A 23,369-nucleotide genomic window follows, 5' to 3' on the forward strand; every position below is an offset into this window, starting at 1 on the left:
TTCAATCCAATTGAAGAGTGCCCTAATTATGCATTTGAAGTATTATTTTGTGTTATAGAAACAATTGCTTTCCACTTGTAGATGTAAATAAATGAGCAATACCTTTTACAAGTAAAGCATCGCCTTTTAGGTGTTTCTAGAAAAAGGGTATTTCAACCAACTGCACTGGTTTCTAAAATCTTCTAAATGTATGTGTTGCTGCATCAACGGCAATAGGTGTCGGTATAAAATGCAGGGTTATTGTTGCAAAGGCCATATAAACTAAAAATGGATTATATAATGTACAGCTAAGCAAAGCATAATAACATACTGATGAATACTATTTACCAATGTTAGCAGATCCAACGTTTCTCTGTAACAAGATATGAACAATCACGGGCGGCAGTTTTACCCTCTCCTCCCTAAACAGGGTTGCGAGGTTAAATAAAATAATCATCATCTGCCAGAGAGCAGAACTCATTACATTCCATCAGCAACCATGTATGTGAGTTAGTTAGTGTGACACGACATGGCCAGGCATGCATGTAAGTCTACATATTACATAAACAGTGAAAGCTTTGCAGTGTTTCTCCAAGAGCGCGTCTAAGCTGTGAAAACAGTAGGGATCTTGTTAAACTGCTTGATTTGCACTCTGTTGACAGTGAAATACACAGCACCGTGACTATCATCTTCCTCTCCTCGCCAGTCCGTCCCTCAGGGTTTCATTTACACCAGGAAGCTGTCCTACTGATGCCTCTGTCCTTGCAGCATCTGAGGGAATGCAAATACAGTGCACAGGATATATGCATGCAGCATGAACAAAATGAAAAACGAGCATATGCCATGTCGTTCGGCCAATCAGATTCAAGAGATTCTCACTGCACTTGATCTTTTGACCCACTTTCGTTCCAAATTTAAAGTCACCGGGTAAAAACAGTAACCAGGGGAATTCAGACAAAAGCAAGGTGGGAAAGTGAAAAGTGACAACCAAGAAAAATGATGCCTTAAAAGTACAATAGCGAAGAAAAGTCACGGAATGACAAAGGCTGACAGGCACTTCAATTCTGGAGCAATACTGCTGTCAGCCAACGCCTCTCTGTATTGATTTCCCTCCATCCCTTGTTCCCTTGGCCATAGATGGAGCAGGAATCTAGTGTAAAGCAACTAGAGAGAGAAAATGTTGCCACCCCCTTCTCAGAGTCAGGGTGACCATCAAGGTTAACACAGGTGCAACAACTTATCAAAGTATCTCTGGCTTCTCTCTTCCCCTTTTCTCCCTCCTTCATTTCGTGCTTTTAATGGACTAGTCACAATGTGTAGATGGCAGATTCTTCATCTTGCCTCCAACCCCCTCTCCAAAAAAAAAAAAAGGCATTTCTTTAGCTCCATTACTCTACACGGGCAGCTGACTCCTGCAACTTCAAGGTCACGGCGTGTGAGAAATTGTAGGAATTAACTGTCCTTTTGAGGTGAAAAATAGTCAAATGAAGGAGATGTGCGGCGAGTGAAAAATGAACACGTCTGCCGGCAGGCGACGAGGAGCAGGTGTGGATGAATGTGGATGCGGGATAATGTTTTTACTTCTGGTAAATCAAGAAACCGCATATGGTTCTTAGCCCAATGAACAAAAAACTACAAGTGGATTGCCACTGTTGGGAGGGAGATAAAAGGTCAAATAAACAGTCTGGAAGGATATCTTCACAAGCAGAGAAAATATATATATATATATTATAATCGTATTGTTTGTAAAGAGCCATTGTGATTTCGGTGATTTAAAGCTGAAGAGTGTAATTTTTTTTCCCAGCTAAAATACTTTCTCCTATCCCAGCTGAGCAGGCAGATCAGAACAGGCAGTGAATGAGTGTGTGTGTGTGTGTGTGTGTGTGTGTACGTTAGCTTTGTAATTATATTTATGATTATTTTACATGCAAATACCATTAAATGCTATATACCAACAATATCCAGAAAACATCTGAATGCATATTATTAAATGCTGTACAACTTTCAGTTGTTCATTTAAAAGATTAAATATGCAGCCTTACAACCATCTACAGCACATTACAATACAAAAACCTTAATGTAAACATTATACAATTAGAGTTCATCAAGAGTAGATCATAAGCAATCGCTTGGCATGTAGTAAATGTGCAGTATTCACTGACTGCAAGCTGCTCTGAAACTGTGAGCCTGTAGAGTGCACAACAGCACCGTGATTTAAACGTGCTACGTTCACATTTATTTAATGAAATCATAGCCTTTTGAAGTTTAATAATCACATTAGGTTATGTTGTGATTCCTGTTTTTCCTTCTCCAAATTTAAGACGACTTAAAATGATCTTTATAACTGTAAATGGTCCATTTAAGACCCCCAAAGAACCCTGAAATAATCCCACTTTTTGAAATGCCTATTCATAAAAATTCAATGTCCAACTTATTTGTTATCTATTCTTGAGAATGTTCTCAGCAAATATTGATTATTCTAGTAATCAAATGACATATTGTAATTATTTTAATTACAAATTCTATTAATAATCTAAGAAAATGTGTCTAACCCTTCAGTGTTCTAAAGGTGAAGCAGAAGGGCTCTATTCACCAGAGCGTTGGGGACAAGATACAGTATAATGACCTGCTGCACTGCCATCACCTGGGGAATTAATTAAAGCAAGTAAAGGACAGAACAAGGGAGAGAAAGAAACAGCAGGTACGTGTGTATCCCACAAAGCCATTACTTGTGGTGAAGATAGCATTTATGGTGAAGCTAAAGGATAGCTGCTGACTTATCAAAGGGCAAAAGTGTAACCTTACTGAAGCTCTAAGTACACATCATTTAGATGTGCTTTTGTTTGGCTAGTACAGATAACTGTCAGAGGCTGGAGGATTAGTGAACATGCGCGCTGGAATAATACGAGGTCATGCGTCTCATTTCGCAGTTGATGTCATTAACTCCTAGTCTCCTCATACAAAAACACAGACATTAAACGCTAATGAAGTGGCCCATCACCTCACTTCACACACACTTCAGTCGGGAGTCAACTCAATTACACTCCATCACTTCAAGATCAAGTAAAAGCTAACAAAAAAAGAACAAGAGAGCCTAAGAGAGTACAATGACCCCGTTCTATCACATCCAAAAGATCTGGCCTTGTGGCCCAGTCTCTTCCACATTTTATTTCTAATAAAGAAAGACTCTCATTAAAGAAGGAAGTCACTCTCTCTCTCTAAATCTGTCCTTTCTTTTCTCCCTGGCAGGTATCAGCCACCATCGTACAGTTGTTACCGGAAAAATCTTTTCCATATTAAGGATCCTATTAGAAGGAGAACACTAAAAGATAATTGGATTTCCAGCGGTTATCTCTGTGTCCGTCAGGACCCTGCTGTCCCTGTAATCTCACTCTCAAGGGGTAAAGATAACTCAATTCCAGAGTGGATGGATGAGTGTGTGTGTGTGTGTGTGTGAGACAGAGAGAAAGGAGGGGAGTGGGGGAGTGTATAAAGGCATATGTTATCCATCTACGTAATAAAAGTGTGTCTAAATCACTGGTATCCACCAACATCTCTTCTGGTGGATTTGAACCCTGACAGGGAACAAACATAAATTTATTTTTATTTACTAAATAATTCACCAACTAGAGAATGCACGGGAACAAAGGCTGTCTTCAATGCTGCCACCTTTCTCTTAAGACCCATTCCTCAAATGCACAATATACTATGGCAGTCTGTGCTTCACATACTACAAGCACCCTGAATAATGTTCAATAAAATTTAGTGTTTTCAGATCTGCAGTTATTTTGATTTGTTTTGAAAAAGACATTAAACTGTTACAACGTTGCATTTTCTCCTTGGTTCCGTTTGCAGTGCCTCACAGATTCCTTCTCTCCAATGATCTTTCAGATATGCATCATGGTTATCTTATCGATATTAGCAGTATTTGGGTTTCTGGACTGCATTGTCACCAAAGGTGGAAGAGCCAGAGTTTGCATAAAATTTAAGTGTGACCGTGATATTCATAGATCTACGAAGGGAGAAAACACATATCCTCCATATAAACTAAGATCGAAAACACTTTCAAATATTATTTAGATGGAATTAATTTTCTAAACACTGTTTGAGTTACAATTATTAACAGAGGAACTATGATTTCAAGTACTGATTCAGCATTATGTTTTAATAAAACAGAAGGGTCTGTTGTCAGAATTGACAACCCATTGAAATTAAAAGGACCTATTTAAAATTAGATACTTCATGTAATATAATAGGTATAAATATGATAATTAGGTATATCAGGCATATAAGAGAAGGAATTTAGATTGAGGTCAAACCTGTCACTAACTAAAAGTCTGAAGGTACTCACATTTTTATTTCTTTCCATCATTCATTAATTCATTCACTTTTTAATTCTGATTTATTTACTTTATTTAATTTTTATTTTTTTAATGGTTGGCTGTTTCTCTCAATACCGCAATTTTTATTTTACTCAGAAAGTTAACAGAAAGTTCTAAATCTGAAAGAAAAAGCGTCAGACGGAAAAACTGTAAAGAAATTGGCAAAATAATTTTTGCTTTAGTTGCAGCATTCAACAAAGGAAATAAAATGACAAGTGATGTGGAAAAAATAATACACCATAATTACAGACATTTCTACCCGGGCAGGATTAGATTTCTCAGAGGACCCCTGAGTTTGCCAAAAACAGTAGGTAATTTTCTCTGTAATTTTCATGTATGTAAAAAAAAACACAAAAAAACCTGATGTCAAATTTACTGTACCTAACCACTTCAACGAAAACTAGCCCTGCTCGGATATTGTTAAGACACATAACTGTCGATCACAGACAACCAACAGGTCAATTATCCTCATTCTGAATGGCATCAAGGCTACAGCATTACACACATTAATTCATGAATGAAACAATGTTAAAAAACAAAAAGCAAACTTCTCCATCCATTCTGGTTCTCATATGTCTCATATTTCATGTCGTTCCCTTAAACATCCAAATCCTGTGTAAACTGCTCTTCAGGATAGAAAGGCAGTGTGATCCCCACGGGGACATCTTTCACCGGCCTGTTATTTTTATTGTGGCCGTGCAAAATGAAACCATTGGCTCAGAGAAGATGGCAAGAGCCGGAATGGAGGAAAATCAATACGGCAATATCAGTACTGCACTTATCGGTTGCTCACTGCTTTTCAGGGGTCACAGAGGAGCAACTACATCTAAGTGAGGGATTCAATACTGAGATGGATTCTTAAGAAATCTGTGCTGTGACTGAGGAGCCATGTTGTAAGAAACAAAATACACTTAAAAACTTCTAAGAAATGTATCAATAATACAACTTTGACAACAATTTATCCAGATGTATTCTATCCAGTTTGGTTTTTCCAGTGACGATTTTGCAAACAATTTTCCACAGCCATCCTGGATGTATGAGATGGGCCAACAGTCTGGGAAACATTGACTTACACACTGCCAACTTTATCAAAAGTGTGACCCATAACATCACAAATAGCTGTGACAATTCTATCCATGTCATATTTCCCTCCATAAATTACTGAAAACCAACCAATCCAAAAAAAAAATCAGCCATCTGCCTGTCCAAAATCAGTATCTTTTATTCAAATAAAGTTTGGGTCAGTGGAGCATCACAGCACGGCTTTCGTCATGAAGCATTGAGTGACAAAAAATGGCATAATTGCACCTGATAGTGCTGTCCTAAGTCATGTAAAACAGTGACCAGCTCTGCTCCACAGAGAACAGCATTATGGGAGATTAGACATGGACATGGATCAAATAGTACAGCGCCCTTATATGTAATGTTGAAGGCATATTTTTACCTCATTTTTTAAATAAATATATTTAGCTAAACACTATAAAATAATAAGTGAACTCTTTCGTGTGTTTTATTTTATTTTATTAGCATTTCTTTGGCATCCAGATAATGTGCCTGACATTAATAATCTGTGCATTTTTTCCACTTTTGGCAGAATATCTAGTAGTATTTGTGAGAATGATACATTCTCCAGCGTGCTGTGAGTGAGGCTGGAAAAGCAGAAAGAATCGGACCAGAGGGGCCAATTAGAGTGAAAAAGGAAAGCTAAGCACGTCCCTAGAGTGCGGCCGTCTTCCACTGAGCGTCTAGGAGAATTTGGCCAATCCTGGGAATTTGGGGCAGTTGGAATGATGAGGAAGGGTGTTCCGAGGTTCCCTCTAAATGTCACCGTGAGGTACTGTAAGGAAGCTTGTTTAAGCAGGGTATATTCAACTAATACTTCCAGCTCTCATCTGTTTCACAAGGTCCATGCCTCAATAGTGTTGAGTGTTACTGCTGGAATGGCTGTGTAGGTGACACGGTGACTTTCACCTCCAAGCAAAAATCTGGCTTTAAACGTAAAAAATAAATAAAGGTTTGACGTGTGTCGTGATAATTATCGATAACGACTGATATGAAAAAAATGATTGTGATAATTTTTTCAGCCATATCGCCCAGCCCTAGTGATCACTATTGCTTTGTCAGTAAAACATGAGTGTTTATGCGTTTTTAACCTAAATCACAAAAGTGTCCATCTGTGAAGGAAGTAGACAGTCTAAGTGGAGTATTCTGATGAGGAGGGTCAAAACAGGACAGTGATTCTGATTCTTTGAACTGATTATGACAGCTAGACATCAAGCGAAGGAGCTTCTGAAAACAAACGTTAGAGAAAAGCTGCCAAAATAAGCGTACAGGCCCAATCAGATACAAAACATGACCCTAACTAAGCAGACTACTGCAGAACCTTTCACAGACATGATGCATGATCTCCTTCTCCGATTTTACGTTAACTTTTAATACTGTTCTTCAAATGTTTTCCCCTCCTAGTCTCAGTTCAGAGACCCTGCCTTGAACCTTTCTGAAAGCATAACATTTTACAACTGGAGGGTGGGAGATGTTGAACAGAGCAGAGCCCACTCCCACTTTACACGGTCACATCCTGCCCCCAGTGCCAGACAGAACCAGAGGGAGGGATGGGAAACGAAAGTAAGACAGAGAAGAAGGTGCTGTATTCCTGTCACTGGTGAAATTCTCCCACAAAGGGAGCACAACAGGCAGAACATGAGTCCAAAGGGAATCGTGAGGAAAAAAAGAAGCAGGTAGACAGAAATGGAGAATGATGGAAGGAATGAGAAAGCGAGACTGCGGTGATAAAAGAGGTGATGTGTGTGCGTGTTTGGCGGGGCAGCGGTGGAGGAATGCCCCATGGCTGTGCTATAAGGAATAAATCAACTGTGCTGCTATGTTTTGGTAAGATACATGCCAAACGCAATCTCTGTAGCCAAAGCTCGAAACCTTCTTCCATATAAGTTGTGTTTGAAAAGAAAACATTTGTTCTCCTTCACGTTGGCAGCCTCTCAGTTCCGACAGACAAAACTTTCTTTTTTAATATCCTCACGGGGGCTTAACAATTTCATTAAATCTTACAACAGTTTTTTACACTTGTAAATCAACCCTGAAGCAGAATATATCTGCATAAAGTGAAAGTGGCTTGTTTGTACAATATGTCAAGAAAACTTAGCTATTGCTTCACTCAGCTGCAGGTATTCGAGATCTCATGAAATGACGTGACTTGGAAAATGTATTTCCTGTTAAGTTGAAGCAGGGCATTTTGAAGGGACTGTCTTTTTTATACACTAACATTCAATTGTTTTATGTTTGTTTTTAATTCAACAACGATGCATTTCATTGATCAAACGTGACAGTAAAGACATTCACTTTCTGCCAATATACGTATTAAAATTAATTCTGAAGGATCATGTGACACTGAAGACTGGAGTAAGGGCTACTGATAATTCAGTTTAGCCATGACAGGAATAAATTACATTTAAAATATATTTTAAAAGAAAATGGATATTTAGGATAAAAAAACTATAAACTATTTTAAACTATAATAATACTACAAAATTACAGATTTACTATATTTTAAATGGCCAATAATTTACATCACAGTTGCATTGCTAGTCTCTGGGAAGTGGTATTAGATTATATTTTTATTTTAGAGTGGTATTCACATTTGATAGGACAAAAGACTGTCAAACGCAGCATGAAGTATCAATATGTTTGCCCCAGTGAGTAGTACAGGAAACAATGACACATAATTCACAGGGTGTCTATCAAGCCATTTAAAGTGTCTTCAACTATTGTAAACTTTAGGAGCATCACTGACTACAGACAAGCACTGTTGTAGACTGATGCTGACACCGTGTGTGTGTGTGTGTGTGTGTGTGTGTGTGTGTGTGCGTGTGTGAGAGAGAGAGCACGCTCACCTCAAACTCTGCGTGTTTGTGGATGTCCTCTGCTCTCTGGCGGCTCAGAATGAACTCGGCCTCATTAGCGACACGCACCAGATGGTCCTTCATGGTGTGGCTCAGCAGTCTGTACATCAAAATCACATTAAACACTCAGTTCACATGATTCTGTCTGAATATTTTTGCAGTTAGTGTTGTTAACATAGTTGAATCCAAACACACATGTTGTTATTTTTATTAAGAAATGTAATATTCGTAAGATATGCAATAGGCATATTTACAGAAACAAACCTTATGAAATATGCAGATACCCATGCGCCAGTAACTATTTTCATATTATGGTTGATATTTTTTATCAATATTGGGGGAAAAAACTGACATTGTGATAGTTTTTTTTCCCATGATATATACTGCAATATGAAAAAAATGCACAAGTTTATTTGGAAAGAATGAATCAGGGGTGATTCTGTTTGTGAAAGCATTTGTATAGAAAACAAGTCATTTTAAAACGTAATTTTCACTCGATGCGATGCGGACGGAGTGATTTAGAATCAGAATTCACAGTTTAATATAAAATTATTTGTCAAATTTTAAATGAATTTCCATATTTTCCGGACTATAAGTCACACTTTTTTTCATAGTTTGTCTGGTCCTGCGACTTATAGTCAGGTGAGACTTATATATCAAAATTAATTTGACATGAACCGAGAGAAATGAACCAATAGAAAACATTGCCATCTACAGCCGCAAGAGGGCGCTCTCTATACCGCTCAGTGCTCCTGTAGTCTACACTGAGCAGCATAGAGCGCCCTCTCGCGGCTGTACATGGTAATGTTTTCTCTTGGTTCTTGGTTCTAAATGAATACGACTTACAGTCCTGTGCGACTTATATATGTTTTTTTTCCTCGTCATGACGTAGTTTTGGACTGATGCAACTTATACTTAGGAGCGACTTATAGTCAGAAAAATATGGTAATTAAAAGTAGGTCTTAAATAAAATTGTGATATAGACTAGTATCTGTAACTATTATGCCGCAAAAGTTGATTTAAATATGAATCCTGCATGTTCTATGTGTCTCTGTTAATGAATGGCGAAGACGCCAATATTGATTGTAATTTGATATTGTGCAGCCCTAAAAAAAACTAAAATAAATAGTTTGTATGCTACAAGTGAATTTATGCATCATAACATTATAATCTACAGCATTATAGCTATCCTACATAAGGAGATAAAAATCCAATATCAGCAGATATACAACAAATACTGATAATAATAATAAAAATCTCTGCTCATATTGGCAATAAATGATGTGTTGTGTAAATTAAACATTCCTAATAAAAAATACTGCAAATAGGGCTGAGCAAAAAATCGAATGCGATTTTCATGCACATCTCATCAGTAAAGACGCTCCTGTAATTAGAAGTATATCTCCAGCACGTGTGTTCAGATCAGGGTTGCCAGGTTTTCACAAAATATCCTGCCCAGTTGCTTCTCAAAACTATTCCAAAACTACAGGTTGTAAACTTTCACATTCTTTTTTTGCATTCAAACATTTGACCATAGCCATGTGTGTATCCTGTCGCAAAATGCGGTGAAAAGTCCTACACAACGGTAATAATGTGATTAAGGTGTGTACATGTCTTTACTGCACTTCAATAATGCAACTAAAATAGGAATACTCCAAATCTTAATTCGATTAGTTTCCGACATCTCTGTGTGCATGGTAGATTCTTATTCAGAGAATAATTAATATGATTATTGTCTTAATCATATTAAAATCTGAGTATTGTTGTCAATGTAAAAGCAACGAATGTTCACAAAATAGCTAAAATGGGGACCTTCAACATCTCTCAAGTGTTAATCTGTGAAATCAGTTTTGTCGATTTAATCACACGGTTGTTAGGCCATCAAAGTGTCAAAGGTATGCTAAACCAACTTAACTACATCATGTAAAACAAGCAGAAAATCATATTTAGGACGGCAGCTAAAACCACCCCCACTAAAAACAACCAGCGATTGATTTGTAAACGATACGCATCTAACAAGATACGGATGCAGGGGGTGTGGAGATGGGGGGCACATTTCAACCCGGCTCATGTTTCTACATATGTAAGAACAGCCTTCCTTGAATAAACATACACACACACAGACACACACACTGCTTCTTATCACAGGCCATCTCATGATTACAGGGGCTGATGGGAGATCAAATGCATCTTGCTTTTACTGCTACTGTTTGTCAGCCCTCATCAAAACCCGAAGCTGTTCTCTCCATCTCAGAGTCTTGTTTGTGAATCAGCATTGTTTTTCCTGTCCATGGTGCCCTGGGTTAGCACAGACGGGGAGGAACCTGATCTTGAAACAGCACATTTACACCCCGGGCAGATTTGTGAACAACACAAGCCATGGCCTAATAAAACATCGCCCCTAGGGACAGAGACGAGTCTCTCAGCAGGTCAGGAGGCTCAGGCCTCTGCAAAGTGGAAGAATAACAGGCAGAGGGTGGAGGGCTGAAACTCGAGCCTGGTGTGTCAGCGGCGGGCAGCGGGGGAGCGGACATGCCAGGGACTCTGCAGTGACCCTCTCCCACCCCTCTCACCCCGACTGCCATCAATAACAGCCCGCTCTCTGTGACTGCCCTTCTCTCCATCACCCTTTCGCTTTCCTGTCTTTCGTTATCTGTTTTTACTTACTTTATGATATGACAGTCTACAGAAACAGACAAAAACTAAAAAATACCATTATTTTAACATGGTAATTCATACCATGGTAATATCATGTTTATGTTTGGTTATATTATTCAGCTACAGTGTGTAATTACTTTGCATTATTGATATTTAACTACATTATATGCGTGAAGGACAAATAAGTAAAATCAAAATATCTACATTATTCATCATGTTTATCATTTAGCATAAGCTTTATTAAAGGCATGCTTTCCAGTTTGCATTGTCTTCTGTGCAATGATTTTACAACTCTTATTCTCAACTCTAATCTCTTTGTGACTTTAGTACATGCCTTCTCATTCTCATTAAGCTCTTTTAAGAAACTGTTAAAACACCATATTTTTTAAATAACTTTCCTTGGTTAATTTGATAAGCTTTTCAATAGCATATTGATTTATTGTTCGTTTTTACTGTATTTTTGTATTGCATTATTTTTGTAGTTTTAATTGGTCTGGCTGTTTGTAGTGCTGTGGGTATGAGTAAAGTGCATTATAGATAAATATATATAAAAATGTGAATCGCATCATTGATACATCTAAGTACAATGGAATTATCACCTAATATAATCACTGCACTGCCATAGATTTAGCTCTTTTCTTCAGGCTTAGAAAGAATTCGAACAGTGTTTTAAACTCCATTATAGGAAATCAACTTTACTTTGAAAACACTAATTCAGCATTGATCCTATCCATTTTAGAGGAGCAGGCATTATAATGACATATTTTATATGCACTTCTACAGCTATGATTACATTGGTATCTCTCTGACAGGTGCTGGTGTGCCAGATGTTGTCTAAACCCTGACCCTGATTTCCAAAAAAAAAAGCATATGTTTGAAAAAGAGCTGTAAAAATGGCCAGCCGTGAAGGTGGAGAAGCCTCAGTGCATCACTGCATTCATTAGCATTTCTGGAGCGCTCATCAGCACAGCAGCATTCATTAACATGAATTTCCATTGCTAACATAGAAATGAGAGCCATCTGAAAGATCTAAGGGCTTGAAATTGAAGACAGATCCTTCCATCCCAAAGGGAGTCCGAGTAAAAGAGTCCAACAGATGATACATAAACCCGTCTGAAAACAGCAAGATACGAGAAAGATTTCCCAAGAGGTGGGCGAGAACCGAAGGCGCTGCTGCCCTCTCAGAAACACATGGGAACCCACGGGAACAAGCCACGTTATTGACAGACGCCTTGAACTCCAGGTCACCCTGTTGATCCCCTTTCCACATTACATTGATTTCCTCCCAAACAGAATCTGATTGTACACACGCGACGTAACATTGTAGGCCAGGAGATAATGAGGAGGCTGCTAACAAAGGGTCAGAGGACAGGATTAGATAATTACCTGCCCTCGTTCACAAGCTCGATGAAGGCCAAGCCCGCGTTCTTCTGGATGGAATTCTGCCACTCCTGTGGAGAGAAATAAAAGAGAATTTACTCTCAATTCATACAACTGGCAGAGATAGGAAGGTCGGGTTTCATCAGAATAAACATCCACATGTCATCAATATGTAAGGATTCAAATGTTTTACTTTTATTCTGTCTGGGTTCATTTTGTAATAATAAGCGGATGACTGTTTACTACATTATCCCACTTATTAACAAATAAATAAATAAACATGAAATGCAAAATAAATTATTTGAGGATAAAGCAAGTACATTGTCACAATAGAGATACTGCGGGTCAAATATACAATTTAGTGAACATTTAGAAGAATAGTCCACTCAAAAATTTAAATTCTGTCATTAATTACTCACCTTCATGTTGTTCCAAACCTGTAAGACCTTCATTCATCTTCGGAACACAAAGTAAGGTATTTTTGATGAAATCCGAGAGCTTTCTGACCCTCTATAGAAAGCAATGCAACTGAAATGTTCCCAGGCCCAGAAATGCAGTAAGGACAGTCCATGTGACATCAGTGGTTCAACTGTAATTTAATGAAGTTACGAGAAAACTTTTTACATGAAAAGAAAACAAAAACAAAAAAACGAATTTATACTTTAGTTGTGGTACTCTTGATGATGGTGGATGACATTATTTGCAGGATAAGAATTGTTGAATAAAGACATTACATTTTTTTTTTTTAATGCACAAAAATTATTCTCCTAGCTTGACCACTGATGTCACATGGACTATTTTAATGACGTTCTTACTATTGTTCCGGGCCTGGGAACATTTCAGTTACATTGCTGTCTATGTAGGGTCAGAAAGTTCTCAAATTACATCAAAAATATCTTAATTAGTGTTCTAAAGATGAACAAAGGTCTTCTTGATAAGACATCAGGGTGAGTAATTCATGACAGAATATTTATTTTTGGGTGAACTATCCCTGACCAGTCAGAATCACACATTTGAAAGTCACAATATCTTTTAAAGAACGATATTTATTTTACATGGTCGATGCACTATTTGTAAGTTTTTTTATTGACTTACGTGTTTTTAAAAACTTATGTTTTATGCTTGCTTTTGTTTTTCATGAAATAATTAATTAACTTTCACTACTAATATTTTAGAATGTATTGTTTTGCACTTAAAAAAAATCTCAATTATTAAAATGGTAAACAAAAAGTTAAAAAGCAGAATAGAGATTAGTAGTGTTAGAGAGTAAATTTTTATTTTAGTTATTTATATAAATAAATAAAAAGAAAAGTAGATAAAATAGAAATAGAAAGTGCTTAGTGTTAGATGGTCAAGTGTAGATGGAAGAGATGTCTTTTGCCATTTCTAGAAGATGGCAAAGGACTCAGCTGCTCATATTGCGTTGAATTTAATGTGTTGTTGTTTTTTACTTTTTGTTTACCATTTTAATAATTGATATTTTTTAAGTGCAAAACAATACATTCTTAAATATTAGTAGTGAAAGTTAATTAATTAATTACATGAAAAACAAAAGCAAGCATAAAACATAAGTTTAGTCAGAAAAAGTTTAGTTTAATTGAATTTTCAACACAATGTGATTAAACAACACACTATTTGAGATTTGGTGGAAATGACACGAAGGTGTGAATTTTCAGAAGAAAAAAGGGGTACGAGTATGTGCATCAACAGATGCTAGAAGTGGAACAGAAGCTGGTTCTATCATCCTCAAACTATTCAGAGGAAGGGATCACTGAAGGGAGGAAGAAAGAAAGGGAAACCGTCATCTAACATGTTTATATTGTATCTTCAATGTCCGAGATTGCATTTAAACAAGCACACTGCTCACAAACTTTAACAGGTCTCACCCGGTTGTTGTAAAAGGTGTTAGTCTAAACAACTCCTGAAACCACAGCTTTCAGTGATGTTTAATAGCCTAGGAGCGAGACCGAATCACTGACGTTTTTCACAGCTGCGCCAACCTTTCAACACTTCCCTGTGATCGTCTCAAGAATAATAATAACAACCAGGTCATGAGTATGTACAAAGTCGCTCATGTATTCTCGAGGGCTCTTTTCACAGGGAGACTGCATCATGGAGACAGGAGCGTAACGGTCCGACCCTAATGTCTCATTTGTTTCGGCCAATAGAGAGTGCTTCTAGGTTGAGGTGCTACACAAGCAATAGTTTCATAATGATGATGATTTATTTTTAATCCCCTGCCCATTCCTAGGGTCATAAAATGAAAATGAAACAGAGCAATTGCACGTGCTTATAAAGAAGGAAATATTTCACCATCCATAGGGGAGATGAAGCAAAGTGAGGCTGAAACCAAAATAAACAAGATTTTAAAATGGCAATAACTGTACGTGTTTATCTATTCCAAAGGGTTTGTACAGCCTTACTTTACTTTGGTATCTCCATCATTCAAATATTTGTGTAACCATATTCTAGTAAATCTTAAATCAATGTCTGGTTAGTCCCTATTCATCATTTAATTTACCAAGGCAGGAACATTATTTACACTATTTCATCAGAGCCAATACAGCAAACAAATAAGAAACCTGATGGCAAAGACTCACATTAATAGATAGATAGATTTATAAATAATTATTTTCAAGAAAGAAATCTGATTTTAAAACAGAAAATCCGGTCCCAAACAAAGATCACTGGTTGAGCAAATGTTGTTGTATAAGATGGTTGGGTTAAAGTTACACTTTACAGTAGTACCACCTAACATTAACGTTTTTAAATATACTTTTATATTGAAATTATTTCACATTCAATTGTCAAATTAATGTAGAAACAACAAAGACAATATAATTTTTATATTTGTTTAATGGCATCTTTTATTACTGAAGGCAAGTATCACTGATACAAGACTACTGATTTCTCTAAGAAAATCTTTTTAATCATTGACTATCGCCATTCAACATTACTGTATATTTGAGAACTATCAATTTTTACATTTATTAGACTTTAAAAATGAACTTTTAATTTGAGTGAACTTAAAACAATCTTCACATAAACCCATTATAATAAATGGCATATTTATTACACTGCTTACTTAAAATAAGTATTATACTGAACGTGGCGTGGATCTGACACGCATGTTAATAGTTTCATTCACTTCAATATAAAATGATACAACTTACAGCGCACGCTGGCGCATTTGTGCTTGCAACTGTAAAGCATGTGCTACGAGCACAGTATAGTAGCTGACAATATATTTTTTATACTTAATTATGGCCTGACAACATCTTATCTGACTGCAGTTCACTGTTGTTATACTGAAGCTGCCTCGTCACCTGTGCTGTTTCCGCTCTTGTTTGACTAGCGCCTGACGCCGAGGCAAAGCTAAAGTGCACATCTGAAAAGTATCCCATTTGATGTAGTCATAAAGACATTCTGCATCTAAATAAACATTTCTTGTTTAGAAAAAAAGAGCAGTTGTGAGTGGGGTGGCCAACCCTCCTCCCCCACGTTGATTGCGTTATATATTTTTAATTCCATTAAACTGGAAAAATTAATCACCTGCATTAATGCTAAATTTGACGGCACTAATGTATGTGTTTATTTCTCGATAACTCGATATCAATCATTCATATAAGAACTGATTGTGCATTGTAAACAGGGTTGATGGAATATGGTGGGATAAGAAAGGTGAAGGGTAATGTTTAAAGACAGGATAGGGGACGTTTTTTTTTTTTTTTTTTACATTTAACCAGCTAAAGTTCAGTAGAAAAGCTGAAAAGCTGCACATATACTAGGATCTTTTGTTAGGAGTAAACATATCCAAAGCTGTCATCAACCAAACACACAAAAACATTTTCACTACAAAGATAAATGAATGTTCGATGGGTGAGGGAAAGGCATTATTCTTTAATTAAAGGAAGCAATGACCCCAATCAAAAAGCCTTAACGATCAGTGCTGTGTGTTGAGGACAAGGCTGGCGGTTATTGGATTTCAACCAGTCATTCTGATAGGACCCTGATACGGTTTTATGGTATCCAATACTGTTTCCATTCTGACCTGATGAGAGGATACAGGCAGCCATTTGTGACCTTTCAACTTTGACCTAAGAGAGGTGCTTCTACAACCCAGCCACCTCTGCCCTGGTCCTGTCGTTACAGCAACCACTCACGCTGATCCATTCATGTCATCAAGAGCGGGATTGTTTCCTGAGATAGAACATGACTTTTATCAGCCACACAAACAGCACCTGGGAAAGTTTGTATCGTAGAGATAAACTCACAGTGATAACCAAACCTACACTCTTCATCAAGGACATTTATAATTGAGCTGTTTCCTTCAAGTCTCAATAAACCAACAAAGACCAGCATACAGGGAACAATTCCTCAAGGTCAAATCTGTCAGCTTTACTTTTACTGAATACGAGCTACTATATACCTGATTGAGGTTTGAGAGCTCAATCTTGTGTACACTGATTCTGGACATGCAACTCAAAATGTGTAACGCTGCAAAAAAAACCATCCTGTTTTTAATGAATAACATCATCTTGCTTTCCGGTAAAACTGATCTGCACATCCTTGAAACAAGATCAATTTATTTCTGTATAAAACAGCAGGAATAGCTTCCAGAAGAAGCATCTTTAATATAATTGTATTTTTTTCTTGTTCTTTTGGAAGATTACAATCATTCATTCATTGTCATTTCTCACTAGGTTCTTAAGCAACTTTTCAGTTTTACAGATTAAGAAAATTATTATTTTTATTAATTTTAGAGATTATAAAACACTAATCATAGTAAAAAAAAAAAAAAAAAAAAGATAAATTACGGGGAGAATCAAAACAGTCAATTCTAACAAAACCATACACATAAAATACGTACAAATTAACGTCTTCCTCAACATGAATGAAGGGCCAACCTATTTTAATGTTAAAAACATTCAATTCAAGGAGATAATGCTGCACCATTAGCAATTATGTTATGTCATACTGCAATTGTTTCTGAGTAATGAAAAGTTCAATGCTATATGTTAGGGCTGTACAAGAAATCGAATGCGATTTTCATGCGCATCTGGTCAGTAAAGACGCTCCTGTGATTAGAAGTACATCTCCAGAACGTGCGTTCAGATCAGGGTTGCCAGGTTTTCAAAACAAATCCCGGGGTTAAAATACAAGTTTTTTGGCAGGGTTGCCTTGGTAAAATTCGCATTTTAGGGGCTAAACATCACGTTATTGGTATTGGGGTTGCTTCGACCCGCGGACATGAAAAACAACCGCGGACTTGGCAAGACTGGTTCAGGTGGAGCGGGATTTACTACACAGAGCCGTAGTCCATCGAGAAGCTACACAAAATTGCTTTCAGAATCGCCTGCGACTGAAATCCATTTTGTGTGGATTTTCTGTGAACTACGGCTCTGTGTAGTAAAGTCTGTGGTTGTTTTTCCATGTCCGTGGGTCGAAGCAACCCCTATACAAATAACGTGATGTTTAGGCCCTAAAATGCGAATTTAACCAAGGGAACCCCGCCAAAAATTTTTATTTAATCACCCGGAACGAAACGCGATTGGGCTAGTTTTGAGAAGTAACTGGGCAGGTTTTGTTTTGAAAACCTGGCAATCCTGATCTGAACGCCCGTGCTGGAGATATACTTATAGTCACGATGCCTTTACTGACAAGATGCGCATGAAAATCGCTTTTGATTTTTTGCACAGCCCTACTATATGTGAGTCTATGCAATGGTAACAGGACAAAGGAAATGCAGAGGGAGAGAAAGACAGACCTGATGATACTCTTAAAAAGGACTTTGTTGCATCCGTATCGTTTGAAACTAACAATCTGAGTACATTCATAAACATAATCAGTTAATGTTGTGTGCCCATATAAAAAACATATTGCTTAACTCTCTCCCCCTCCCCGCCACTATGCTTTAAATGAATGCTTTAATTTACAGGGGTTTTTTTTAAATAAAAAAACAAAGTACTTTTCTTCCGAGACACGCAAACATCTTGTTTAACATTCCTTAAAGAAGTAATCCAATGAGCCATACTTTTGTTTAGTTTTGCTGTGATAATTACTGTGGCACTGCATTCCTAATCACTGCTGATTAAGAGAACGCAATTACCCTCAAACTAAAACACAACTGAAACAACGCAGACCTACAATGCCACATTTCGCTTCATCCACAATGGCAAGTCCAAGGAAATGTGCACAGCGTTTGGCTTCGTTCATTGAAAATAAACAAGTCGCTCTCTAGTTTCCAACCCATCAGTTATAATCACAAGTATTTGTTTGTTTTCTGCAGGCAGGGGGATTGAAGCTCAGATGAAACAAAAAAATTATCCGTCACATGGAAGAGCACTGTTTCAGATCATAACGAGCAGGAGAAGTTTACGTTACGGCTTGTCCGCAGAGCATAAGACGATATATGGCGGAAAAGTGGCTACTGTAGGGCTTTGATCAACAGAAAGAGATTCTTGATTTAAATGTCAGCCTAGTATTACTTACAGGAAAAACCTTCAGTGAAGTATTTCCACATAAAAAATACTTAACATTCCAAAAAAAAAAAAAAAAATATATATATATATATATATATATATATATATATATATATATATGCAGTATAATGTTTCCATAAAATTATTGCAATGCTCTGCTTGCTGTGGTTTAAAAACAACAACACTGAATAAATTTTTTAACAGCATGTCATCTTCATGCAGCTAGAATCCTGCTAAGACTTGTATGAGACATCACATCAGTTTTTGCATGTATGTACATTTTTTTTATATTATGTACCTACACTATAAGGCTTTGTATAGTATCTGTATATAGCTCTGTTTGAGCTTTTAATTTTCTTTTTCTCTATCTTGTAACCATCTGGCTTGTATACCTTGGGAACAGGGTATTTTTGATAAAATTATACTTTTATATAATTTATATTATAATTATAATTTTCTACACCTTACATTACAGCAACATCTGCAAATGACATGCAATTAATTTTAATATTCCTCATTATTTTCAATTATATTTCATTTTAATTATTCAAGGTGGTACATTTTTAATAATTGTAATATTGCTTTTCATCAAAACACTGCCCCTTCAAAGTGGTTAATTTTTAATCATCTTATTATTCTTGATTTTTTTGTATTATTATATTTAATTTGTATTATTTTAATATTGCCTTTCAAGATGGTTTAATGTTGAGGTGTTAAAACTTCAGGTCGACTTCAATTAACTCATCGTAATATCAAAATGGCATCTGACAGCAGGTCCAGACGGTTTAATTTACTGATGTGACAAGCCGAACGCTCTACAAGTCCTGTGCGTGTTCTCAGATGTTATCTCTTCTAAAGCAAACACACAATCCCGTTCGGCCAGTGGCCTGTGTTTCTGTGAGGACACTCCACACAAGCGGACTTTACAAGGGGAGCAAATATTTACTCTGACTACATTTAACGACCGCAGAGGATTGCGGTTAAATACACTGATGTGATTAGAAGCTCCTTACGATGAGTTGGGCTTAGAGGTGTCCAAAAACTGCTCATTTATTTCTCTCTCTCTCTCTCTATCGAAGGTTTAGGAGGTGGGTGATGACTGAAATAATCTAACTTGACAGGAATGATAATAGCGTACATAAATCTTGTTGTTTTCCTTTCTGGGCTAAAGAAATAATGATTATTATATGTTCGACACATGGTGAGAATGCACACAGTGATAATATGATATCGATTTGTAAATACACATATCCACGTATGTAAATAGTGACACAAAGAGAGCATGTTAGGAAAGAGATTTCTGAATGGGGTATACCAGACTTCCATCCAAATACTATCAGGGACTTTAACATTTAAAGTTTTGGCAGTTAATCCATTGACACCATTAAAAAAACCAACAAAAAAACAAAAACAATTTGCTTCAATATGCCTCCTTCCCAGCCAACAATATTGCAGTCAGAGAGTGAATTAAAAGTCACTCAAGTCGTAAGCTTTCCCCATGCCGTTCCCTCTCACTTCCTGTCAGGAAGAGCCCCCTCTCCGGACGCATAGCTCGCATCGGCAGGGCGCCGGCAGAATTAAGTGCCAGTTGGTGTTAGTGTGTTTTCTCTGGGCCTCCGCGGAGCCCTGCGTTCAAAGAATGCTGAGAGCAATGTTATCCACCGGCACGGAGACCCTCGTGGGTCGTTGCCTGGGGTGGAGGAGGGAAAAAGATGGAGAGGGGGAAAGACAACACGTGGCCTGAGCCTGCGCTTGAACCTTGCGTATGTGTTATGCCTCTCAGCGGGGTCTAGTTCCGACTGTGAGATGAGGAGGGAGAAAGATTCAACCTCAGGTTCAACCACATTCCTCTTCACTTTTGTGACGTTTATGGAACTTACAAAGTTAAAAATGGGACAACTACATGAAGCAAAACAGTCTTCACTGGCAATGTCCCCAGACAGCTCTTTAATTTAGGGCTTGCATTGAATATATTTTTCAAGTGAAGGTCAAATGTTCTTAGGTAAGCAAGATAGAACTAAGCCACAATACAATTATACATGGAATATTAGTTGTATTACTTTTGTTTTAAGAAAAGGCCAGTGTCTTGTAGTCCAAAGCGACTCATATAACCTGATTGATAATGGCCATTCAAACACACTGTGCACCAAAACACATATGGCTACACACCTCATACTCAACTGAAACGCGGTCATTAAAACAGATCGACAGAGCTATAAAGCTCAATTTATATTGTGTTAAAAATACATGAAGAAGAATGGGAATTGTTGAAGATCTTTCACAGCAGCTCAAATTACACTTAAGGGAAAACTAGTTGCTAACCAAATAAGTAAAACAGAGAGTAAATCATAGCGTATTCACGTGATTTAAATATTCAAATTTTTATTGGTTTTTGAATTCATTTTTATATCCATTTGCAGAGTTAGTCCTCTCCATATAGAAGATGACTTTCTGAAATTGTTATTTTTTAAAACAAACTGGTATAATGAAATCATTGCACGATATTTTACCGGTAAATATGGGAATCTTGGGCCTCATTAATGAAATGGAGCAAAACAAATTTATTCTAGTGGTGTATAAATAAGGACATTTGAATACCAGTCTCTGATATTTTAACAATAAGATCGGCCAATAACTGACCAAGACACTAACGTGTCTATTATCATAATTACTTTTGATAAAGGCCTTCTTATAATTGATTCAATTTTAAAATGTATATTTTTAAAACAGGTAATCAGATCTGTAAAGTAGAGAATCCTTAACAATTGCCAATAATTCTCCCTAAGTTAAACCTCGGCCATCACAGGAATAAGAAGCATATCAGTTTAATGACACTAGAACTATCAAGAACTATTATAAACACATTTTACACAGAAACCTGAATGTGTTTCATGAACGAGGTCTCATTAACTGGTGTCTTTTTTGACACAGAGGGTGCGCAGCTGAGAAATGATGAAGAGATCGAGGGAACAGGTTTTCACTGGACAGTCGACCGATCGATTTCTCTTTCTTTTGCTCTCCCAGCGAGTATTGATCCCAAAGTCACAGTGACTGTAGGGGGTTAAACTCTTGAGCCACTGGCCACTCTCCATCCTCTTCCTAAAGGTCAGAGGCTAAGAAATGCCAAGTGCTCGGGGGGAAGTCAGTGTCTCCAGTATGTAAGGTGCCCATCTGTTTAACAGGTTAACTCTACATTAAAGACTCCCTGGTCAGAATCATCAACAATATCAGGACAGCAGATGTGAAACCATTGTGATCAAAGAAAGGAGAGAAAAAAATATAGGTAGCTTATGATCTAAATCCATGAATGGAGAAAAAGTCATATTGTTAAAATGAGAAAACAATACCAATACAGGCCTTTCGCAAACGCGCCTGAAGATACTGTTTCTTGCTCTTGTACCTCAGCCTTTCCATCATGTGAGGCATTCAGAAGATAAATGTCTTAAAGAATAGATGACCTGACACAAGGTCTGAGTGGTAATGGGTGATATAGGGAAACACGGCTGCCCGAATCCCATATATATCTGACAGACCCACAGCTATCAGGAGGCCACTGTCAAGCAGACGAATGAGATGATTTCCAAACCAACTCTGTTCGGGGAGTGTTTGCAATTGCTTTTCTGATGCTTATATAAAGTAGCATTTAACAAAAGACTCTTATTTGCATGTATTTTCATGCTTATCTACGATCCAATCAACAACAACTACTGAATATGAACCGAGCCGCAGCTTCCACTCCAGAGTGTCTCAACGCAGGTGGCATTATTTATTAAAAAGCTGAAACCTTTTTAAGTGATATTCTCCAGCACAACAGCAGGTGCTATATCTTGTTCAGTAAAGCAGTGTGTTTATGTGTGTGTGTGTTGGTTGTCAAAGAGATTTAGGTTGAGTGAAACACAAGGCTTTTACGTGGATGCCTTGAATGGCAAGATGAGGACACTCAGAGATGATCTTCATGTAATATGCAGGACATAATCTGGAGCCCCATCACTGGCAATTTCCTAAACGGAGCGGATGCATTGATAGCTGTTGTTTTACGCTCATCATCTCTCTCTCCTCTTACCCACATTCATTATCCTTTTACCCTCTGTTCTGCTCTCTCTGTTTTGGTTGGAAGTATTGAAGGAATGGTCTGGGTTCAATGTTAGTTGAGCTTCATCCACTTCATCTGTGGCACAATTGTACCACGCACACACAAAAAATATATTATATAAAAAAACACTGTCAATTGCTTTAAAAAAGTGTTTAAAGTCTAATATTTGAAGGCCATCATTTTTTACACATTAATTCTAAAATAAAAACATCTGTAATTTAAGCTGCAATGTTGTCTAAACCGTGATTCTATCACAGTATTTTATTGTTAACACATAAGCAACTGACTGATCTTGTATTGAATCATGAACATTCATTTAAATAACACTAAAGAGTTTGGTAATCACCATCACTGATTTTTATAAAGCAAAAGTACTGACAGACAAATGCTGTCAAGCTATTTAATCATTAACATTAACAATAACATCCGTAATCATTAAACTAAATATATTAGAGTATAATATATTAGATATATAGAT

The 23,369-nt window shown here is 37.1% G+C and overlaps 1 protein-coding gene across 3 annotated transcripts in view; it reads right to left on the reverse strand.

The window, feature by feature from the left end:
* The window catches only part of lrba (LPS responsive beige-like anchor protein), a 235,502-nt gene that overhangs the window by 113,480 nt on the left and 98,653 nt on the right, over window positions 1-23,369 (reverse strand). For all 3 annotated transcript variants that reach the window (XM_052547153.1, XM_052547152.1, XM_052547151.1), the window contains exons 34-35: window positions 12,323-12,387; window positions 8,270-8,378 (exon numbers count right to left, since the gene is read on the reverse strand). In XM_052547153.1, the coding sequence (XP_052403113.1) occupies window positions 8,270-8,378; window positions 12,323-12,387 (174 nt within the window). The remainder of the gene's footprint in view (window positions 1-8,269; window positions 8,379-12,322; window positions 12,388-23,369) is intronic.

The sequence above is a fragment of the Carassius gibelio genome, chromosome B1 (genome assembly GCF_023724105.1).
Source record: "Carassius gibelio isolate Cgi1373 ecotype wild population from Czech Republic chromosome B1, carGib1.2-hapl.c, whole genome shotgun sequence".
Classification (NCBI taxonomy): domain Eukaryota; kingdom Metazoa; phylum Chordata; class Actinopteri; order Cypriniformes; family Cyprinidae; genus Carassius; species Carassius gibelio.